The 21,891-nt window shown below is 41.8% G+C and overlaps 1 protein-coding gene and 1 pseudogene across 3 annotated transcripts in view; one reads left to right on the top strand and one right to left on the bottom strand.

The window, feature by feature from the left end:
• ADIPOR2 (adiponectin receptor 2) overlaps window positions 1–21,891 on the bottom strand; it is a 39,818-nt gene that overhangs the window by 17,133 nt on the left and 794 nt on the right. Inside the window, exons 1-2 of one of the 3 annotated variants that reach the window (XM_020900950.2) lie at window positions 19,574–19,728; window positions 883–1,139 (exon numbers count right to left, since the gene is read on the bottom strand). In XM_020900950.2, the coding sequence (XP_020756609.1) occupies window positions 883–1,053 (171 nt within the window). In that variant the 5' untranslated portion in view covers window positions 1,054–1,139; window positions 19,574–19,728. Of the gene's footprint in view, window positions 1–882; window positions 1,140–14,318; window positions 14,407–19,573; window positions 19,729–21,891 lie in introns of those variants that run through there. The other 2 variants (XM_070453255.1, XM_020900942.2) reach the window with 2 other exon arrangements.
• LOC110142001 (protein SDA1 homolog) lies at window positions 8,147–16,390 on the top strand (annotated as a pseudogene).

Genomic DNA, 21,891 nt, shown 5'->3' with positions numbered 1-21,891 from the left:
CAGCCATACCGAACATTCTGCAGGTTCACACGCCAGCATCCACCAGTGTGCACTGGACACTTAGCTACTGTCATTACTGCTACTCCCTAAAAGCACTGCGCCGTTTCTGAGTCTGCACATCTGCTACTCCCTTTGCCTGGAATGCTTTCCAGTCCTTCAGGAACCAAGTCAACCCTCATCTAGTTTCGCCTAATACATGTCCACTTCCTTTTAGATAACCCCAGGATTGCTTTAGAAAAAGCAATCTTAAAATTCATATGGGATGACAAAGGACTCTGAACAGTCAAACGAGTCTTGAGAAAGAACAACAAAGCGGGAGGCATCACACTCCAGACATATTACAAAGCTACAGTCATGGACACGGTATGGTACTGGCATAAAGACAGCCATACAGACCAGTGGCCCCTGCTCACAGACATCTACACCTTTGCTCTCCAGGCAGAGTTGCCTGAGACACCTAAAAGGTGGTCTTTCCTCTGGAAGGTAAAAGAAAAGACTAGGTTCTTTTCCCAGAAGCCTACTGTCTCCCATAATATGCACTGGAGACAAAGCATCTAGAGAAGCAGTTTCAGCACACACTCAGGATTTCTCCAAAAATAGAAACGATAATGCCCTCACGAAAGCATGGTCAAACTATAAGGGATATATGGTAACTACAAAACCCATTTCAACAAGATAGGGCAGCTTAAGTGTGGTTTTACATGTCAACAGAAAAGGTTGTCTAGATAACTTAAAAGACTTCAAAATCTTACAAATGTGCTCGAGATTCCTTTTCAAAATGCCATCCTCTCTCCAGCAGAGTCCCCATAATTTGTAACATTCTTCCTCCAGGCACATTCTCATAAATCTGTTTTTACTCACCATTCTTTCACTTTAACTTACTTTTTTATGATAGGAAGAAAGGACAGATGCCTCTACAAGAGGCTCCCGCCCTCCGTGGCGGACGTCACTGTCACCACTCCTCGCGCCATCGGGCTGGCGCCCCTTCCTGAGCCTGAGAGCTGGCTCTGGAGTCTTGCTGTTCTCCAGCCGGTTTTCCTCTGCCTCGTTCATGGGACACCCGAGGCTTTCTGACAGAGAAGTCTTTCTTTCTGTCCCTTCTTCTTGGGAGGGTGGATATTTAGGATACTGAGTTGACTCTACAGGAGAGAAAGCTCTGCATTAACATATTTGCATGAGTGATGTGGGAAGACACAGGTTGTATTATTATACACTAAAACTAAAATTTTCTGTACTCATTAAGAACAATAAATAATGTATTTTTAAAAAACCTATTTTGTTGTAAAAAGGACTGCCAAGATCTACTTTTAAATGAAAAAATCAGAATACAAAAAATACATGTATAATATTCCCACTTACATATTCTAATAAAAGAATATAATCATAAACACATATACTTCTATACACAGGATAACTATTTAAATATTTAAAACTGTTTTCGGTACACAAGTATATACACAAGGAAGAACCTAGAGTTAGGAGGAAGGCAGCTTACTTTTCACTTTATTCTGCCTGCATTTTTTTTTCCCATATGCCATATACTACTCTTTCAGTTAAAAACATACCTAATATAGGAAGAATATATGTGGATTTTATGTATTACAACTAGGTTTTACATATTCAATTTCATTTACATCATCACAGCGATTCTTCAGGGTATTCTAACTTCTACTTCATAAGTAAAGAAATAAAAATTCACCACACTTTTATGAAATAAAACAATGCCTCTGTCTGACAGGGCATATATTACTGGTAATGTTTTGCATTTAAGTTGCTTAATGTCTGATATTTCAGTATTTTTTAGCTATTTTGAACTCTAACTGGACTACCCTGGAAGGTAAAACCTCAGGGCCAGAGCACACTTTCATACCCCTCTGAGCTCCCAGAAAGTGCTGTGCACATAAATGTTTAATGAATAGGATGACATTTAAATGGTCTTAAGTGGTAAAAACACTTTCAGAAGTCATCAGTATTTCTCTAAGCTGGATCACATAAGTTTCCTAGGAGTTCAATAATTCCAAGTCCTTGGCCCTCTAACTCATAAACTCGTAGGACAAAAGCTTATTTTAGAGATTTAAGTTACATATCCAAGTAAGGAGATTATCATAGCCAATCCAACTAAAAAAAATGAAAACAGGAAGAAGCCAAGGTACATGTTATGCTCATAAATCCCAGGAGATGCAAAATTTTTACGGGGGAAAGGAGGAGTGGGGCCAAGTGGGAGGGCCTAGCCAGCATGCAGAGAGGGTGAAAGGTACATTTAGTGGTGGACACTAAGACTAAGCATTAGCTCAAGAGTTCAAATTAGACTAAGAATTAGCCAGCTGTTAGTTTCATGAACCATCTGAGTTTGTTGCAAGAGTTCTCTCAAGTTTTTAGAAGAAGAACAAACACAATCTTTAAACATCACCAAAACTGGACCTGTGCCTATCACATAAACGCCTGAGCAAGCATATTCTAGTAGTGAAATTATAAACTATGCTATAAATGTCCACTTCTGAAACAGGAAACAATGTTAGTGGCTTATACATACTTATTTACAAAGCTGTTTCACACCCACCATTTCACTCTGTTTCAGGGAAGAGGGATCTAACATTTACTGTGGATCGGCAAAGTTAAATTCTGTATCACAGGACCTCACGTAATTCTTACGGATGGCCCTCTAGGGTATTTTACTCCCCATTATATAGATGTGGAAACTGAGGCTCAGAGATCAGGTTACTTAGCAGCTGAACTATGGCCCAACAGTACTTGCATAAATGATTTTCTTGCTAAGAATAATAAAAACAGGGGAAGCATCTGGAATTAGGCTTTAATTTGTTCTTAAGATTTTTAACAGGAAAAGGGAGTGAGATGGAGATGAAGTAAGACTTCAGAGCACCATTATCTGTTAATCCAAAGAGTTATTCTAAGGGAATAGTTAGCATATTCTAAGTTATTCAAAGAGAAATTTTTCATTCATCAAGATTCTATGAATGCTCCGCTTGCCGTATTACACACAAGTTGAGAGAGAGAGAGAAAGAGAGGGAAAAGAAAGAAAGGAACCCAATACATAACAGCTGGCAAGAAAAAGCAAGTTAACTGAGAGGTGCTCTGAGTCTATGAACAGATGTAGAAATCCTACACAAGTCAAACTGGGTAACTCCCAGCAAGCAGAGCAGATCTAAGGTCTTTGAAAAGTTGCCTCATGTGTTCTAGGAGCAGACTCAAGCGTCACTAACTCTGCCCAAAAGCAATGGGGGTTTGCCAAGCAGAGTAGAGGAAAGGTACTCTGTGAGGAGAAAACAGCATATGCAAGGCAAGGAGTCCAGGGTCGGCCCAAAATTCAGAGAACAGGGACAAACTCAAGATATGCTCAGTACAGAAAAATCGACATTTGGATAACTGAATGAGGGTCCATGAAGACTAGACAGAAAGAACTCAGATGACTCAGGCTTCTTGCTCAGGCAGCCAACTGCACAGAACACTACTCACTGAGATGAAGAAATGATATGGGGAGAAGTAAATTCATAGTAGGAGAACGAATTAGTTTTCAGAAATGGGATCTGAAGTTCAAGAAATGTTCAGCTGGCACCAGGAAACACAAGTCTGGAATTCAGAACAGAGAATGAGCTTGAAAACAGAACTAGGTATTACTAGGATTAAAAGTGATACTAGCATATTAGTTAACAATACTGGACAAAATCCTTTTTAAAAAAGTTATGAATTGTAGTGCTAGAGAAGATTCTTGAGAGCTCCCTGGATTGCAAGGAGATCAAAGCAGTCAACCCTAAAGGAAATCAACCCTGAATATTCACTGGAAGGACTGATGCTGAAGCTCCACTACTCTGGCCACTTGATGCAAAGAGCTGATTCACTGGAAAAGACCCTGGTGCTGGGAAAGATTGAGGGCACAAGGAGAAAGGGATGACAGAGGATGAGATGGTTGTTTGGCATCACCGACTCAATGGACATGGGTTTGAGCAAACTCTGGGAGACAGTGAAGGGCAGGGACGTGTGCTGCAGTCCAAGGGGTCACAAAGAATCAGACAGGACTTAGTGACTCAACAACAACAAAAGGAGTTTGATGGGGTAAAAATCAAAGTAAAAAATCCAGGAGAATGAATACCAAATAGTAAATTGTACAGTCAGGACTGGAACCTACTAATCTCTCGACTGTCAGTCAACTGTACTCACACCAGGTTTCCTTCCCAATGGGAAAACCATGAAAAATTTAAAACTCTACTTCTTAAGACTTCATTTTCCCTTCAAATAATACTGTATAAGGTAAACTTATGTTGCTTAAAAGCAACAAGGTTGCTTAAATGGTTACCTATAAAGCAATTTTTTTCTACCCGAAGAAATTGCTAACTTAATGGTTTGATACTTGTGGTCTAAAAATCTAACTTTATTCCAGGAAAGGTATTTTCTAAAAACCAATAGTTGTCTGCATGTTCCATGAGGCAAGGATGTGCTCACTGCTGAGAATCAACCTGCAACAGATACACAGGTTTCTTGAATGAATGTTTCATTCTCCAGGGGAAAAAGAGAAGTACTTAATCATAGTTACACTGGATTCCTGCCAAGGTAGACTACAGTGCAATGTATTACTTCACCTATTTCATACTGTTCACTTTTATGTTGCCCCCAATTTTAAAAGAGCAAGCAAGCTGTGGAAAACAGTATGGCAGTTCCTCAAATAAATTAGAAATAGATTTACTACACAATCCCACCAACTCCACTTCTGGGTATGTATGTACTCAAAAGAACTGAAAGCAGGGTCTTGAAGAGACATTTACACAGTCATGTCCATATTCACAACAGGTAAAACAGAGCAGCCCGAGAGTCCATCAGTGGATAAACAAGCACAACGTGCTGTCTATACACACAAGAAAATATTCAGCCTCCAAGAAAGAAAATTCTGACACAAGTTACAACCTGAATGAACCTGAGGACCGTATGGTAAGTGAGATAAGTCAAGTACAAAACACAAATACTGCATGATTCCACTTACCATGGGTGCTTAGGGAAGTCATACCCACAGAAAGAATGGTGGCTGCCAGGGGCTGGGGGAGGAGGGAATGGGAGTTACTGTTTAATGGGTACAGTTTCCGTTTTTGCAAGATGAAAACAAGCTTTGTGGATGAACTGTGGTGATGCCTGCACAACAACATGGATGTACAACAAGGTGACTACACACTTAAAAATAGTTAAAGTAACTTTTATGTTATGTGTATTTTACGCATCTTTTAAGTGGGGGGTAGAAATACACTGTAGCACTATATTACATTGCCTCTTTGTCCAGTAAATTTTTTATTGATGTAAAAAATACACTCAGAAAAGCACACGGAGGACACACAGTGGACGAAGCATAAATGCAGTGTGCCCACAGACACCCACAGGGCCTCATTCCCTCACCACTGTAAAGTGCTCATTTTAAGGGGTCCAACCCCTTTCATGGCCAGTTAATGGTAACAGAAATCTTCAAGCAAGGTTCTCTGAAGACGGGCCAACTGCCATGGACCTAAGTCTTCCAATGCTGAGGGCCAGCGGTGTAATGTCCCTGTGTATAAACTGGGACACAGAGAGTGGGGTGCGCAGGCTAAGACTGGTGGCATATCTTTCCAGTTCTATAATTAGATTCTTCAGTAGTGGAAGACAGGCTGTAAAGTATGTCCCATGATTTTGTTGGCACCCCCTAAGGTGAAAGTAGCCAATTTCAAAGTGACTTGAAAGTTGTACACTGAAATCACTCCAGTGTGATCTGTCATTCCACACTGGGGTATGTGTTTGAAGTTAGTACATGGTTAAAATGACATTTCAGGTATCAAGTTGACGCTCTTCTTGTTGGGAAACCTGAGTGGTACAGAATGTTCTACGTGAAAATACCAGTAGGTTATGCCCCTCATGATCTCTTTACGATGCAAATCTGAACTTCTAATAATGAAACGAGATTATTTTTTAGGATAAAATGATTTATTTCAACAATGGAACCAGTAGGAATATTAAAGGTACAAGATTTTCTTTTGAAAACTAGCTATTTTTTCTCTTTTTAAATCATCATTAAAAGTAAATACTAGATGTGTTACCTTGGCTGGCTTTCAAGTCTTCAAAGAACCTTGCTGGAAGATTTCTATCATGTTAACTGGCAAGGAAAAGGGCTAGACCTCTTATAATTAACCTTTTTAAAAGCTTTATAGTGGGAATTCCCTGGCAGTCCAGTGATTAAGACCCAGGTTCAATCCCTGGTTGGGGAACTAAGATCCCACAAACTGTGAGGTATGACCAAAAATAAAATAAAAACATAAAAACTGTTACAGTGATGGGGGAGAGGGGTCTTCAAACACTCCAATCTACTATTTCCCTCCACTAACTTTCTGATTCAAGCCACCGCCATGTCTTACTTGTCCTAATGCAAGAGCCAGTTACCCACCCACCCAGCCCACTCCTGATCCTCAGGACCCAGTTCCCATGCGGCAGTCACAGGGTAACTTTATCAAAAAGGCACTCCCTTGCTTTCTGAGCCCTCCACTGGCTTCTCTTCACACCTAAGGAAGCTCTTACCCTGGCTTACAAAATCTTAAATGACTTAGCCCCTAATTCTGGACTCACCCTGTACCCCTTTCCCCCTTGCCACTACGTTCCAGCCTCAGTGACCTCCCATCTACTCCCCAAATACTCCAAATGCTGAAAGGGCTCCTCTATGTCACTGGTTCCCACAGCCTGGAATGCTCATTGCTCAGATCTTTCCATGGCCGGGTTCCTCCTTCACATGCGAATCTCAATTTAAAGGTCACCTACTCAAAGAATCCTTCTCTGACCACATAATCTCAAGTCTTTCCTTATCATATCACCTTTTAATCTCACAGCACTTGTCTCTGTTATTTTTATTTATTTATTTACTACTAGTCTTCTCTCACTAGACTGAAAATTCCTCCAAGAAGAGACATTATGTATCTTCTTTACTCCTATATTCCAAGTACCTAAAATTGCTCCTGGCACACACAGCAAGTGTATTCACTAAATATATGCTGAATAAATAAGTGGGGAATCACGACCCACACTTCAAGGATAAGTTAGGCAGAAACTAACTTCCCTGACTTCCCCAGGTCCTTGACACTAACTCCTTCACTCTTCTCATTTACTAATGTTTCTATTACAGTAGCTGTCAAAATTGACTGCATTTCTCTGTTCACGGGTCTGTCTTCCCCTCCTCAGCTGCAAACTTCGCAAGGTCAGGGAGCCTTTTGTGGAATCCAGTTTTGTATTCACAACCCCAAGCTTGGTCTGGGATGCAAAGAAGGACCTCACAATCCTTTCCTGTATGATGTGGAGGAGGGAGAAGACAGGGACAGCTAACATGCAATCAGCGCTAAGTGCAAAGAACCCTGGATTCTCTCTTGAAATCCTTAGAACAGTTTTGGGAGACTGGCACAACTGTTTCCTCTATTCTGGAGATGACAAACACCCAGAGAGGTTATAAATAACGTGTCTTAAACAACAGTAATAAGGGGCAACCTAATCTGCCCAATCAATCTAGTCTGCCTAACACCCCAGTTAATGCTCTTATCCACAACCCTCTATGTTAGCATGAACCATAAGCTGTTCTCAAATAAACGCATGGTAGCACTTAAATGACAAAACCAGGTGGTAACACTGACAGAATGCTGCACTTTACAGCAACGCTGAAAATATTAAGAAACAGGCAAGAAATGGGGAGGAGCACAGAGCCTTGCCACATACCAGAAACAATAAAATGACTCGTTAAAACTGGAATTCTTTCCAAACACTCAGAACATTTCTGAGTAGGAAAAAAAAAGTCAATTAAAAAAAAAAAAAGTGGTAACTGGGAAAAGAATAACTGATAAAATGGGAAAAGTTCCCAACATATGTTACTGACACAGCCCTTAACAAATGGCACAGCTGATAACTGAGACGGAGCAACAGTTAGATTTCTAAGACAGGCAGTATTATGCATTCATGTTCACAAAAATCTCAACTGTTGGAAGCACAAAGAAACATTTCAAATCAAATGCAGCTATTTCTTAAAGATGATCTTGAAGCGATGAAGACAGGCAACACTCTATCATTTACACTACTTTCCTTCTTAGCATGAAGTAGGGTAACTTTTAAGTAATATCACAAGGAACCTCACTCTTCTAACTTAATGCCCCACCCACTGACCAACTCTGCTGAGAAGAAATCAGGCAAAGCTGATCCTGTGCAGCAGAGCTGGGGCAAAGCCAGTGAGAGCCAACCTCCCAGGCTTGAGACCTACTTCCCAAGTACAGTGTTACTGTCCATCACTACACAAGTTCAGAGGCTAATTCAGAGGGCCATCAAGTGCCAGAGAAGGTGAGCTTTTACACATACTCTCATTTTAACTTTAAAACCTGCCTGCTACAGACAGTACGAGCTATTTACAAACAAGAGGACTGGGGGGTAAGACCAGCCTAGGTTACACAAGTCACAAAATAGAGAAGCGAGAACTGCCCAGTTAGGCCCCCTCCACGGTACAACACTGCCTCCCACAAAGGGAAGTGGTTCCAGTTTTCCTAGTCATGATGTTATCTCTTTGAAGGGAGGTGAACTGTTGCTCAACACTTAACGGAGCCAACTCTAATAGCTGACCTTTCACCCATCATCTCATTTAACCCTCTAGCAATCCTTATAAAATGGGGTCCTATTTTACAGATGAAGAAATTGACACTAAAGGAGATCAAGTAACTCAATGACACAAACTGAAGTGGAAGACTACAAATTCAAATCTGTATCTGACTCCAAAGACCAGATACTAACTCCACCTTGTTATTGTTCACTCGCTGAGCCATGCCTGACTCTGTGACCCCATGGACTGCAGCCCACCAGGCTCCCAAGTCCATGGAATTCTCCAGGCAAGAATACTGGAGTGGGTAGCGATTCCCTTCTCCAGGGGATCTTTCCAACCCAGGGATCGAACCCAGGTCTGCTACACTGCAGGCAGATTCTTTAGCATCTGAGCCACCAGGGAAGCCCATAACTCCACATTACAGGGCTTCATTTAAGGTACAAACACTGCTTTATAGCGACTGGTCATGGTAATGAATAAAAAATATTTTTATAAAAAGGACTTTCTATAACTCTTATAGTCGTGTTACAATGTCATTTCCATTTCCCAAGACCTATAAGCAACTCTGAGTTTCTAAAACAAAGAACAGTGCACAAAAATCCAAGTGTAGATGAGAACAACAGTTCTAAACGTAATTAGTCAGGGAAATCCTGAGAAGTCCAGGGTATATAAACTGTCATACCTACAAGGAGCCAAAATATGTAAATTATGCAAAGACTTCCAGAAATCATCTGCCCTACAATACCACATATTACGCTTAAGTCGCCGGCCAGGCTCCTCTGTCCATGGGGATTCTCCAGACCAGAATACTGCAGTGGGTTGCTACGCCCCCACTCCAGGGGACCTTCCCAACACAGGGATCAAACCCAGGTCGCCTGCATTGCAGGCAGATTATTTTACCACATAACCATACTCTTGTTCCAACTATGTCAGAAATAAAATCTTTCCAGGTCTATCTGGATATCTGGCCTGTAGAGTCAATGTTTCAGGCAAAATCAAAATCCCTACACTTCAGTAAAGAGCTGTCTGTGTAAGTAAGGAACCATTACTCAGGGCCCCATCTCACCCTGCATAACACCCTCTACAACACAAGTTAGTTGGGGGTACGGGGGAGGGTTACAATGCTGCAGATGGAGAAACCAAGAAGTGGTTAATTATCTTTCTCAGTATCACAATCAGAAATTTAGAAATAAAACTTGTGTCTATAACTTTTCCCAGCATCACTGAATTCCACTAAACCACAGGGTCTTCTTTCGATCACCAATTTAAAAAAAGGAATAGGGAAAAAGAAAAAAGAAAGACACAGAATACATAACTATCTGCATACCTCACAGCAACTCTTCTCAGACTAAACACTCATTTCAAGTGGAAACAAAAATAAGTTTTCATTCTTAAATTGATTTGTAGAAGTTTCTATTAGACATTTCAGAAAGACTCAGATTTATATGTATTAATTCTCCTAAAACCAAAACTGAAAGTCTCAAACTTCAGAACGTATACATAACAGCAATTGGATGACTAAATACATGTAAGGATTCTGAAGTTTCAAGTATCAAGGAGTCGATCTAACACCTGCTTGTCTAGTTTCCAAAGTCTGTGGGTATTAACCAACAAGGCAGACACCAGCAACCTGTTCCCTCCATAGAAGTTTACCAACCTTCCTGCTGTTTTCAGTCACCAAGTTGTGTCCGACTCTTTGCGACCCCATAGACTACAGGATGCTAGGCTTCTCTGTCCTCCATTATCTCCCAGAGTTTGCTCACATTCATGTCCACTAAGTCAGTGATGCAAACGAGCTTCTATTTAAAAAGTGGTTGAGAGAAATGACATCTGCATGAGATCTACAAAATGTGCTATATCTATCTACTCCTCCAGGTTCTGTTTCTAGATCAAGTAGTGCACTAATGGATCAAACTTGAACATGTAAAGCAGCCTGATAAAAGACAAAGTGGCTGTTATTGCGCTGAACCAGAAAATAGTTAAAAGATTTACAATTCAAATTTTAAAACACACTGTATTTTAAACAGACTAACAGTGCTGTGGTGACTGGCTGTGTATTTAAAAAAAAAAAAAAAAACGTAGATCCCTGACTTATACACACAAAAAAATTCTTTCCAGGCAAGATCAAGACCTAAATATAAAAAACCAAACTTCTAAAGCTTTTAGAAAGAAATTCGGAGACCTTAATGCCCTTGGAGTACAGAACAGATTTCTTAGATAAAGCACAAAGAATACAAATCAACAAGGAAGATGATAGTCTGATAATCATTTCCATTCAACAAAACAAACCACATAAAAAGTTGACAGATAAACCACACAAACTAAATGATACCTGCAGGTCACTTCACAGATATAAACAGGATATACAATAAACTACTAAAAGCAATTTTTAAAGTCAACCCAATTAGGAGTAGGGGAGATGGACAAGGACAGACTCAGCCAAGAAATGGAAATCTGAATGGTCACTCAACATTTCAACATGCTCAATCTCACACACAATCAAGAAAAAATTTAAGGTAATATCATTTCACACTCATCTGACTTGTAAACATGTAAAAAATCTGACAATGCCATGGATCCATAACGATTTAGTTAGTGACAGCAAATTCTCTCTCTCATGCTAAAAAAAGCCAAAGGACACAATTCTGGAGAACAATTTGGCAATGTTTGATAGAATTTTAAATTCTCATAATCTCCAAAATCTCAAACCAGGTAAATACCACTTCTGGGTAATTTACACCAAAGAACTTCATTTCAAAGTTAGTAACCATACACCACACACACACACACACTCACAATCACAAAACATTTTATCCTTGCTGCCTGCAAAACCACCTGATACTTCTCTAACCTATTTTAATTCCTAAAGTCATTTCTTTTTTCTTTTTCTAAAGTCATTTCATAACCAATTTATGGTTCCCAACCTGTAATCTGAAAAACCTGCCAATGACTTACATATGTGCACAAGGATTTCTGACCAGTAATGTCCACTATAGCACTGTTTTTAAAACAGGAAAAGTGGAAACAACCTAAATACCTTATCAACATGAAAAAGAAACTTAAACTGGCTGCATTCATATAATACAAAACACAGCTATAAGATAAAGGTGATGACTAATTAGGATGAACCATATCAAAGTGCCATTTTTGGAGGTCAAAACAGGCAAAAAATCAGCATTTTCATGGGTCTAAAAAACATGTTTCATGAAAAACAAGTTACAGAATATGTAGAATATTGTTTTACATAAAGTTTGAAAATACCCCAAACATAATATTGATTTATGAATAGACTCCAATGTAGTAATTACACAAAAACAGGCATTAGAAATGATCAACACTAAATTCTAGATAGCAATAATTCTGCAAAGTGAAATGTAACCTAAGAAGGTGCTTCACCTGTATGTGGAAAAATGTTAAGATTTTGAGAGAAATGACACGTATAGTGGGTATGTGAGTGTTAATTATATTGGTCTTTGTATTTTCCCATGTATTTGAAATGTTAATGAAAAAAATTTTTATTAGCCAAATAAAATACACAAGTGCAACCTAAATTCAAACCAACTGCCCTATACAAAGCTTCTTTCATTGGTTTGAAATGTTAATGCATCATCCTTCCCCTTTTCTAAACTCAGGCTTCTAGCAAAAAAAAAAAAAAAAAAAAAAAGGTTTTATGTAATGCACAATTTCCTTAAAATCTGTCAAGGGAAGATTTATCCCTAGAAAACTGGTCTAGTTCCTTCTTCCAGTTCAGTGCTACGTATTTTACCATATTTTCATTTTTATCTAGGCTGCCAAGAAAATTCAAATCCAAATTTTATTCTTAGTCATTGAATTAAGCTGCCACTTGGAAAAAGAATATATGCTTCCTCCTTTTCCTTATTTTTATATACATATATAATACATGTATTATATATATAATTATACTTCCAGATCTTTTAAGTTACAGAAATTCTGGAACAAAATAAAATGAAAATAAACTTGAAGAAAATAAAAATAACCCTTCTGCTCCACCAGGCTATGGAGGTTTCATCATCATCACTTATTTCCTGACCAAAGGAATGGGTATGTGGATAGAACTATGCAGACATATTCACTAAACTAAAATTTCAGGACATATAGGATTAAAGTAAACATGTCTCCAATGAAAAATAATTAGGTAATATACTAACAAAAAAATGTATACAAAAGAAAGTGAAGTTGGTCAAAATTTAATAGGGTAATTATTTCTTTCTCCTCAAGACCGTTATGCTTTATATGCTTTGTTTTCCTGTGCATGGACATTGTGGAAAACTCATAAGTGCAGTAAGAATATGTAACTTAGAAGCCATATATAAAGAAAGTTCTGTATTTTGTGTGTGTGTGGTGGGGGGGGGGGGGGTTCTTCAAATGAAAAACTTGAAGTGTCCTTTTGCACAGGTATTTTCCCCATGCCTGAAGATATTCTGGCAGCTTCCTGACTTCGGCTAGCCTTCGCCTTCTGTCTGGACACTTACAAGGTCTACCGAAGCCAAGATACCATTTATGCGGTACACATGCCCTCTACCACACAGCAAACTCCAAACCAGGGGTTACACGAAACAAACCCCCTAACTAATCTAGTCCTTTACCTTCCAAAACAGAACATGTATGTACTTACTAAATAGGTTTGGTTAATTATTTCCTTACCAATAGGTCCTAGGATATTAACCAGTCTTATTTACCTCATTTCAGAAACAAAGGATGATATAGATAATATACACCAAGATGACCATTTTATGCTGTAATTTTTCAAGTTTACATTACACAAAGACTTGGAAAAGGTTATTTTTTAACAAAATTAAAGCACTTCACTTCAGCAGTAACCCAGAAGAACACAATCTAATTTAGGTTTTAAAAAGAACATAACATTTACTCACCACCAGGACTGCAACAGACATGAAGAAGTTATATACGCCTATCCTCAACAAGTATATTTTGTCTACTGGGCAGTCACCCAGATTCTTTTAGCAGGGCTGGCAAAATTACACTGCCTTTCAGGGCTAGACAGGGAATCTAAACAGGTGAGCAGCTCTATCTAAGGGAGAACATACCAGAAAGAACTACTGCAGAAAGCTGGTCTTGACTAAAGTAACTCTAAACCAACTTCAAACGAAATATATCTCCCAGTAAGAGAGACAAAATACACTGCCAGATATGTTTAACTGCCAATCAGATAAAGATTGAAAAAAAATTCAAAATGGTATAAAGAATCTAGACCTCAGCCACAGTTCTAACAAGAGTTTACACTGCTGTGACCTTTCTGGGTAGCAGTCTATGTGATATACATCAAAACGAAAAATATGTATTTCCTTCAACCCAGTAACTAGACTCAGCAAGTCACCCTAGGGACTTCCCTAGCAGTCCAGTGGCTAAGACTCCATGCTCCCAATGCAGGGGGCCCAGGTTTGATCCCTAGTCAGGGAACTAGATCCCACATGCCGTAACTAAGAGTTCACATGTTGCAACTAAGACCCAGCAGAGTCAAATCTATAAATATTGAAGAAAAAAAAAGAAGAAAGCTACAGAAAGTTGCCCTAAAGAGCCACCAGCATGCGACATTGTACATACAATGCATATATATTAAGTTTAAACACTAGACAAACAATTTAAACAATCTAAATACCCAACAATAGTAAAAACTATTAAATTACGGTGCACACATTCAATAAAATACCAAGAAACTAAAGGATGGAGTAAATGCAAAAGTACTGACCTGGAAAGCCACCACGGACCTTGGTTTTTAAGCACACTGCATGTCTTCAGTCGCCAAGTCGTGTCCAACTCTTGCGACCCTATGGACTGCAGCCCACCAAGCTCCTCTGTCCATGGGATTTCCCAGACAAGAATACTGGAGTGGGTTGCCATTTCCTTTTCCGGGGGATCTTCCCGACTCAGGGATCAAACCCATGTCTCCTGCATTGGCAGGCAGATTTTTTTTTTTTTTTTTTAACCACCGAGCCACCTGGGAAGCCCCTTAAACATATTACTACGACGAAAAGGCCGCCATCAGCCAAGCTCCCACTGCTACTCCTGGTCACACCTGGAAGAAGGACTCCAAGACCCAGCCTGAGAAGGGCTGGCTGCTATCAGTGGTGTGGGTCTTCTGAGAAACGCTCAAAGAAAGTCAGTCTACAGTCAACCAGTCAGGCAGAAATAAACACAAGCTGCCCAGCAACCTATGGCAGTTACAGGATTAATAAAATAGACCCTCTGGTCTACACTGAGGAGCTTACACAGCAGAATATTCACTGCAAATCCAATATGGGAGATTTTCAAACTGCAACCAAATAAATCTGGAGAAAGGAATGGCAACCCACTCTAGTATTCTTGCCTGGAGAATTCCATGGACAAAGGAGCCTGGTGAGCTACAGTCCATGGGGTCACAAACAGTCGGACATGACTCACGACTGAATGACTAACACACAAACCCAGCAAAGAACTGGCAACGCTGGTGATGTTTATGGCACAGACTGGTCACTGCCACCCAGAACATCTAGACAACTTTCCTCAAGAACCAAAACACCTTCTCTCTTACACTGCCCTGAATGTAGACCTCCCAATAACACTTTGCAAAGCTCTGACCTCACCAAGAACCTCATCAATCCATCAAGGCTGCCAGAGTTCTTTTTTGAACCTCTACATTGCCATGTAAGCTTCTAAGACTTTGTACACTCATTTTGTGACTGATGAGAATAAAGGGGCAAAAAACAAGAATAAAGTGAATATGTATTGCAGAACTGCACACACACACTTTAAGGGACAGCAGCACCACTGCAGCCAAGATATCTCTGGAAGTGACAACTAAATTACAGAGGAAACAAGTGAAATGATGCCAGGACCATCAGTCAGTGTTATCACAACTGTATGCTTCTCTAAGGTCACCAAAGTATGAGTCGCTGCCTTGACATTCTTCCAAGGGCAAGATGAACAAGAACAGGGCAAGGACTTAGAGTGCTAATGTTGCATGCCTTGGGGGAGAGGCTCCGAACAAAGGACAAGAATGTTACCAAAGTACTTCAAAAACTGTAGAAAAAATTTACAAGTGTTAACTTCTCAACGATCCATTCAGTTCATGAGCCCCAAGAATTTGCAGAAAAACCACTAAAGCAGCTGAAGAGTTATAAGGAAACTTCTGAAGTGAAGATATTGCTCATGAACTTCATCTCCAGACTGGCAAGAATTCACAAGCTCTTTCTGTCCAACTGTGCACAGGCTTCTGCAGCAGCACCAAGAAGAAGAACAAGACCTTTCTGTTTGCATTACCTACTTCTCTGCACCTGGTAGTCCCAGAGACCACTGAGGTGCTGCTTAGGACCATGCCACCCATTCTGTCATGACAAGAACTCTGGGGAAGTCATGACAGGAGGAAGCAATGCCCTGAGAGAGATAACAGCTCAATGACTGAAAAACTTCCTGAAGACTTGGCCCAGTGTAAAAAACACTCTTGACCTCTCCTAAGACTCTGATTCAGTTCTTCCAAAAACTGAATCCTCAGATATCACAGAAGGAACTCCAGGGTAAGCCTACAGAGGCCTCAATAAAATCAAGGGTGCAAGAATATGGAGACTTAGATGCTAAAGATTACATTCCAGGAACTGAACTTCTGAAAGCTGAGGAACAGAACACTGAGAACCATCCAGATAGGTGGGGAAATACCAGGCTCAGCGAGAAGGAAGCTGATGTAAATGGGGGGGTGTGCACCACTCCTTTGATGAAGAACAGCTAGAAATCTCCAAGAAACTAAACAAGCTTCACAGAGCAGCCAGAATGTCCAGTCCAAAATAAGTGCTTCTTCAGAGAAGAGCAGCTGGTGCTATGGGATAAACTTCTGAAAAACGGAAAAAGCAGTAACTTCCAAGCAAATTTTCCATTCCAGGGAAAATGCTAAACTTGTGTTATTAATCTGAATATTAATGAATTAAGACTGCTGATTTGCATTTAAAAGTCCAGAAGCACTATTTTTTGAAAATCACCCCAAAAAAAGCACACTTGCTGAACAATGACTGGTTTGATCCCACTCTAAAAACTCTGCAATACAAAACTGAATCCTAATATGCAGGTTTCAATTAACAATGAAGCAACATTGGTTTATCAATTGTAGCAAACATAGTATGTTAATACAAGATGTTATTACTAAAAGAAAATGGAGTGTGGGTGATATGAGAACTTTCTCTACTAGCCACACAATTTCTATAAATCTAAAACTGCTCTAATGAAGTCTGTTAATTTTTGTAAAACCTGCATGTGTTAGATGGATTTGCAAATAAACATTTGCATATGCAAAGACAGGGGAAAGCTCTGTATCAAACTTGTTAGCAGTGGTTTCCTACAGAGAGTGAGGAGCATAAGGAAGAATTTTTACATTATGTATCTCTCAACTGTCCAAAAACTTACTACACTGAGCAAGTAGCACATTGAGGACCTGGGTGTTGAAACCAGACTGTGTGTGCTTAGTCGCTCAGTTGTGTCCGACTCTATGTGACCCCATGGACTACAGCCCGCCAGGCTCCTCTGCCCATGGGGATTTTCCCGGGAATTCTCTTGGAGTGGGTTGCCAGGCCCTCCTCCAGGGGATATTCCCAACCCAGGGATCGAACTCAGGTCTCCTGTATTGCAGGTGGATTCTTTATTGACTGAGCCACCAGGAAACCAGACTGCATGGACTCAAACCCCAGCTCCATCATTATCCAGCTGACCAACTCAGGCAGCTAATCTCTCACTGCCTCCAGTCCCCTCATGTGGAAGTAGGGACAACAGTTTGTGTACCTGTACTGAGCTGCTGCAGGCATTAAATGACTCACTACCTGTAACACGTAGACCGGAAAACTATCTGGTCCATAAAGTGTTCAATAAATAGTGTCCACCACCAATAAGCATCTATTATGCCTCATTTAAAAAAAAAAAAACCTTGATTGGTAAGACAAAGAAGGAAAACTTGGTTCATCAAGCCTGTTCTGGTGAAATCTTCAATACAGAAAATACAATGTATTCAACTGCCAAATAAAAATGAGTATTTAACAGACTGCAAACCAATATTTGGCAATATAAGCCCATTTACATAGAAATAATCACTAATAGATTCTACAAGGATAATCATAAAAACAAACCCCTGATTTGTGTTGTGATTTTTGCTGTGATCCTATTTACTTTTTCCTTTACATTTTTCTGACTCATTTTAACTTTCTACATTGAATTATGTGTTGTTTTTAATAAAGTAAAGGAGTTGGCAAACATTTTCCTTTGAAGGCCAGGTAGTAAATATGTTTACCGTTTACGGGCTATAAAGGCCTCTGTCCTAACTACTCAACTCACACCACAAAAGCAACCAGCTAAATGAGAGCATATGGCTATGTCCCATTGAAAATTTAATTTACATAAACAGGCAGCAGGTAGGACATTGCCCACAAGCTGTCAAGTTTACCCACCCCTGAAATAAAGAGAGAAACAAAACTGCTCATTTTGGAAAACAAAAAGAAAGTGCATCTGCTAAATTGACACTATTGATTGGGGGGAAGGCACTTGTTCATTTATTAATATATGTAAGAGTAGGGACAAAAAAATCAATTTTTTTATTTAGGCTCTGGAAATCCTCCTCTCATCCTTAGTGCCCCAGTAAGAGAAAGCGTGCTAAGGAGCCTAAAGTCTGAATGGGAACACATACTAGTAGCTAGGCAATTACAAACACAGGCAAAAAGAAATACCTTTCGTATTTAAATCGATTTGAAATTTCTTCAAATGTCGTAATTCACGACCAGTGGCTGCCACCAACAGGGCCTGAAGTCCCAACTAACTGATGAAAGGATTTTGGTTTTGGATCAGGACAGCATGGAAAAATTTATGAGAAGAGATGAAAACATCTATGGACAACTACCAGCACTAGAAGTGAAATTTCTATGAAATAAACATGAGGAGTGAAAAGAATCAGAAATGAACCGTCTATGAAAGTCTAACAGAATTAGAGTCAAGGGTGGTAAAACGAGACACTCAAGTGGCCTTTGGTAGGACACTTCAAACTTCAAAAAGTTTCTGATCTCCGCCCCAAAAATAAAGCTTTGGGTTGGAAGAAACTATTCTCAACATTTCATTTGGGACGCAATTTGAAATGTTATGACAAGATTTCTCGGAGTTTTAAATGGTTTCTTCGGAGGATGGATGAAGGGCTGCTTTGGGAGGAAATGCGAGGGGAACAACCCAGGGCTGAGGAGTCCAGAGTCTTAAACATAAAGACGTTAGCAGACCCCTCTGCTTAAAAAACACGCCGACCCTGCACAACAGTCCGCGTGCCGGGTACCAACACGGCGGGACCCATGCACCTTTCTACCCCGCGACCGCGCCAAATTGTCAAGCCCCAGCGGCGAACGAAAACAAGGTCTACAGCCAGGAGCGCCCACAGCGAGCTCCGGCACAGACGCCCAGGCCCGGAGCCGGTGAGCAGCCGCCTCGAGGGGCGACACCGACCGACAAATCGGGCCCAGGACCGGGTCCGACCAAGCCGCCTGCGCGCGGGCAAGCGCCAGTGAGGGGTCTCCCCGCCGCAAAAGCCGGATCCGGGCCCGAGCGGAGCCCACCTCGGAGTGCGGCCGGCAGAGACCCGGAGGGGTGACCCGGGGCCGAGGGGACCCGGGGCTGGCGATGGGGGCGAGAGGGGGGGACCTGGACCGAAGGAAGCCAGGACCCTGGGCCGGGGTAGCCGTGGCTGAAGGGGACCCGGGGCAGCGGGACTCGGGACTGAGGAGATACGAGGCTGGGGGAACCAGACTGCAGGGAGCGGAGGCTGAGAAGATTCCGGGGCTGAGAGGATACCGGCGGAGGGGGCCGGGGACTGAGGGGCGCCGGCCCAGGGGTCGGAGCAGGAGACCGAATAGCGCGCTCCTCGCCCGCCGCGCTGCCGGGACACCTGCCCTCAGCCCTCGCCCCCGCCAGCCCAACCTCCCTCCCCAGAACCGCGCTCCCACTCGAGAACCTCACCAGAGCTCGCCGCCGCCTCGCCGCACGTCTCGAGCTCCTCGGAACCGCGGCCGCTGGAAGCCCAGAGGAGCGGAGGTGGCGCCCACTGCCGCCGCCGCCGCCGCCGCCGCGACCCAGCGTCCGGGAGTCTCCTACAGCTGCCGCCGCCGTGACGCTAATCACACGAGGCGGCCCTAGCCAATGATAAGGCGCCTCGTGCGCAGCCGCGCTGGTCGAAGCCGGAAGCGCCCCCTGGCCGCTCCCGGACCCGGAGCAGCTTGGGTGGGTCGGGAATCTAGCGGGAGGCGCCGAGCACCCAGGGACACGGAAGTCCCTTAGCTGTCCTCCCACCGGAAACGGGAGCAAGTGCAGCGGAAGAGGCGTGGCCGGCCGGCTCGGGACGCTTCCCGGTTTCTATGGATACGGCCCGCAAGCCGCGGGCGGAACCGAAACAAGGGATTGCTAGACACAGTCGGAGGCGGCTTCAGACCTAAACGCGTAGCGTCTTGCCACAAGATAACGGCGATTGCTTTTTATTACCTCACGGAGACACTCCCATTTGTGCCTCACGACTTCCAGAAAACGAATGTGAGCCCGCTCCTCTTAAAAGTATAAAATTCAGAGCCATTCTAAAAATGTTTCAATGTAATAGCAGATCAGAAACTAACTCAGCAATACTGTGTCCATTTGCCCAAAACGATTTATTTTCTACTTGTTTCAACTGAGCTTTAACTTCTTTAAACCCAAAATCTGCCTGCATACTTATTCTATAAGAAAACAAAGTGTAAAAAAAAAAAAAAAGAAAAGAAAAAGAAAACAAAGTGTAGAAGTTGGCCGGTGTAGAAAATGTTTTCTTCACATTCAGTGCTCTGAAGAGGTTATATTGCCTTAACTGTCAAAAAATCTTGTTATACTAATTAAAGGAAAGCTATAAGCTTTCAAGGCCGCCCATGCCCCAGGCTTGTCCATCCTGAAACTGAGTGGCACCTTGTGAGGCTCCCAGGCATGGAGGCCTCGTTTTTATGTCCCCCATTTCCTGTAAGCAAGACTCTACCTTCCACGTCCTTCCCTGAGTTCCAAAGGGCAGATTTGAACAGTTGCTAATCAAGGGAGGAGACGCCAAGAAACCACCTGAGGCAAGATTAAAGGGACCAGAGAAGTTTAGATAGATTAGGAGACCACGTGAGACCCCGCCGGGCTTCCCTCCTAGCTCAATCGGCATAGAATCTGCCTGCAATGCAAGAGACCCAGATTCCTGGGTCAGGAAGATCCCCTGGAGAAGGAAAGGGCAACCCATTCCAGTATTCTTGCCTGGAGAATCCCATGGACAGAGAAGCCTGGCAGGCTACTGTCCTTGTGGTTGCAAGAGTTGGACACACCCTAATCTTATCAACAACCCCCACCCTTGGGAAATATTGCTGTATAAATGCATGCATGCTCAATCATATCTGACTCTTTGCGGCCCCCTTGACTGTACCCTGCCAGGCTCTTCTAAAACTCCTTATCAAATCCTCCTGGATAAGAGGCCTCTCACCCAACAATGCTGGCACCCTGATCTTGAACTTCTAGCCTTCAGAACTATGAGAAATAAACTTAACGTTGTTTATAAGCTTTAAAAAAAAAGTTTCCTGGGTGGGGACACATTTTTTCAAGGCCTACTATATCCACCTCTGCCTGGCAAAATAATAAAGCTATCCTTTTCTACTTCACCCAAAACTCTGCCTCTGAGATTCAGTTCCCCACTGGTGTACAGAGACGCTGAGCTTTCAGCATCACTCCCTGGGACCATACCAAAAGAAAAAACAAAGGAAGCTGGAAAAGCGTCACAGATCTCATATCAAAAGACCTAAGGTCTGATACATAAGGAAAAAATGTGTATAATAGAGAACTCTTCAGCCTGGAAATGTAAAATCTGAGAAGTGATTAAAGCTACTAAAATCAGAAAAAGCATGAATAAGATGGTCTTAATACTAGTATTTTAGAATGCTGGTATTAAGTCTGCCCAGGTAAGCTTGAAAAAAGCCGACAAGGTCTTCCCTGGTGGCTCAGTGGTAAAGAATCTGCCTGCCAATGCAGGAGATACAGATTCGATCCCTGGTCTGGAAAGACCCCCACACACCAAGGAACAACTGAGCCCATGTGCCACAACTACTGAGACTCTGCTCTGGAGCCCAGGGGCGGCAACTACTGAGCCCTAGATCCCATACTCTGCATTAACAGAAGCCAGCACAATCAGAAGTGTGTGTACCACAACTAGAGTAGCCCCTACTCTCCACAACTAGAGAAAGAGCTCCCAAGGCAAGGAAGAGCCAGCACAGCCAATAATAAAATACATAAAT

This window comes from Odocoileus virginianus, chromosome 23, assembly GCF_023699985.2.
Source record: "Odocoileus virginianus isolate 20LAN1187 ecotype Illinois chromosome 23, Ovbor_1.2, whole genome shotgun sequence".
NCBI lineage: Eukaryota > Metazoa > Chordata > Mammalia > Artiodactyla > Cervidae > Odocoileus > Odocoileus virginianus.
Note: the sequence above shows the minus strand (reverse complement) of the source record. Positions and strands in the feature narration are given on the sequence as shown.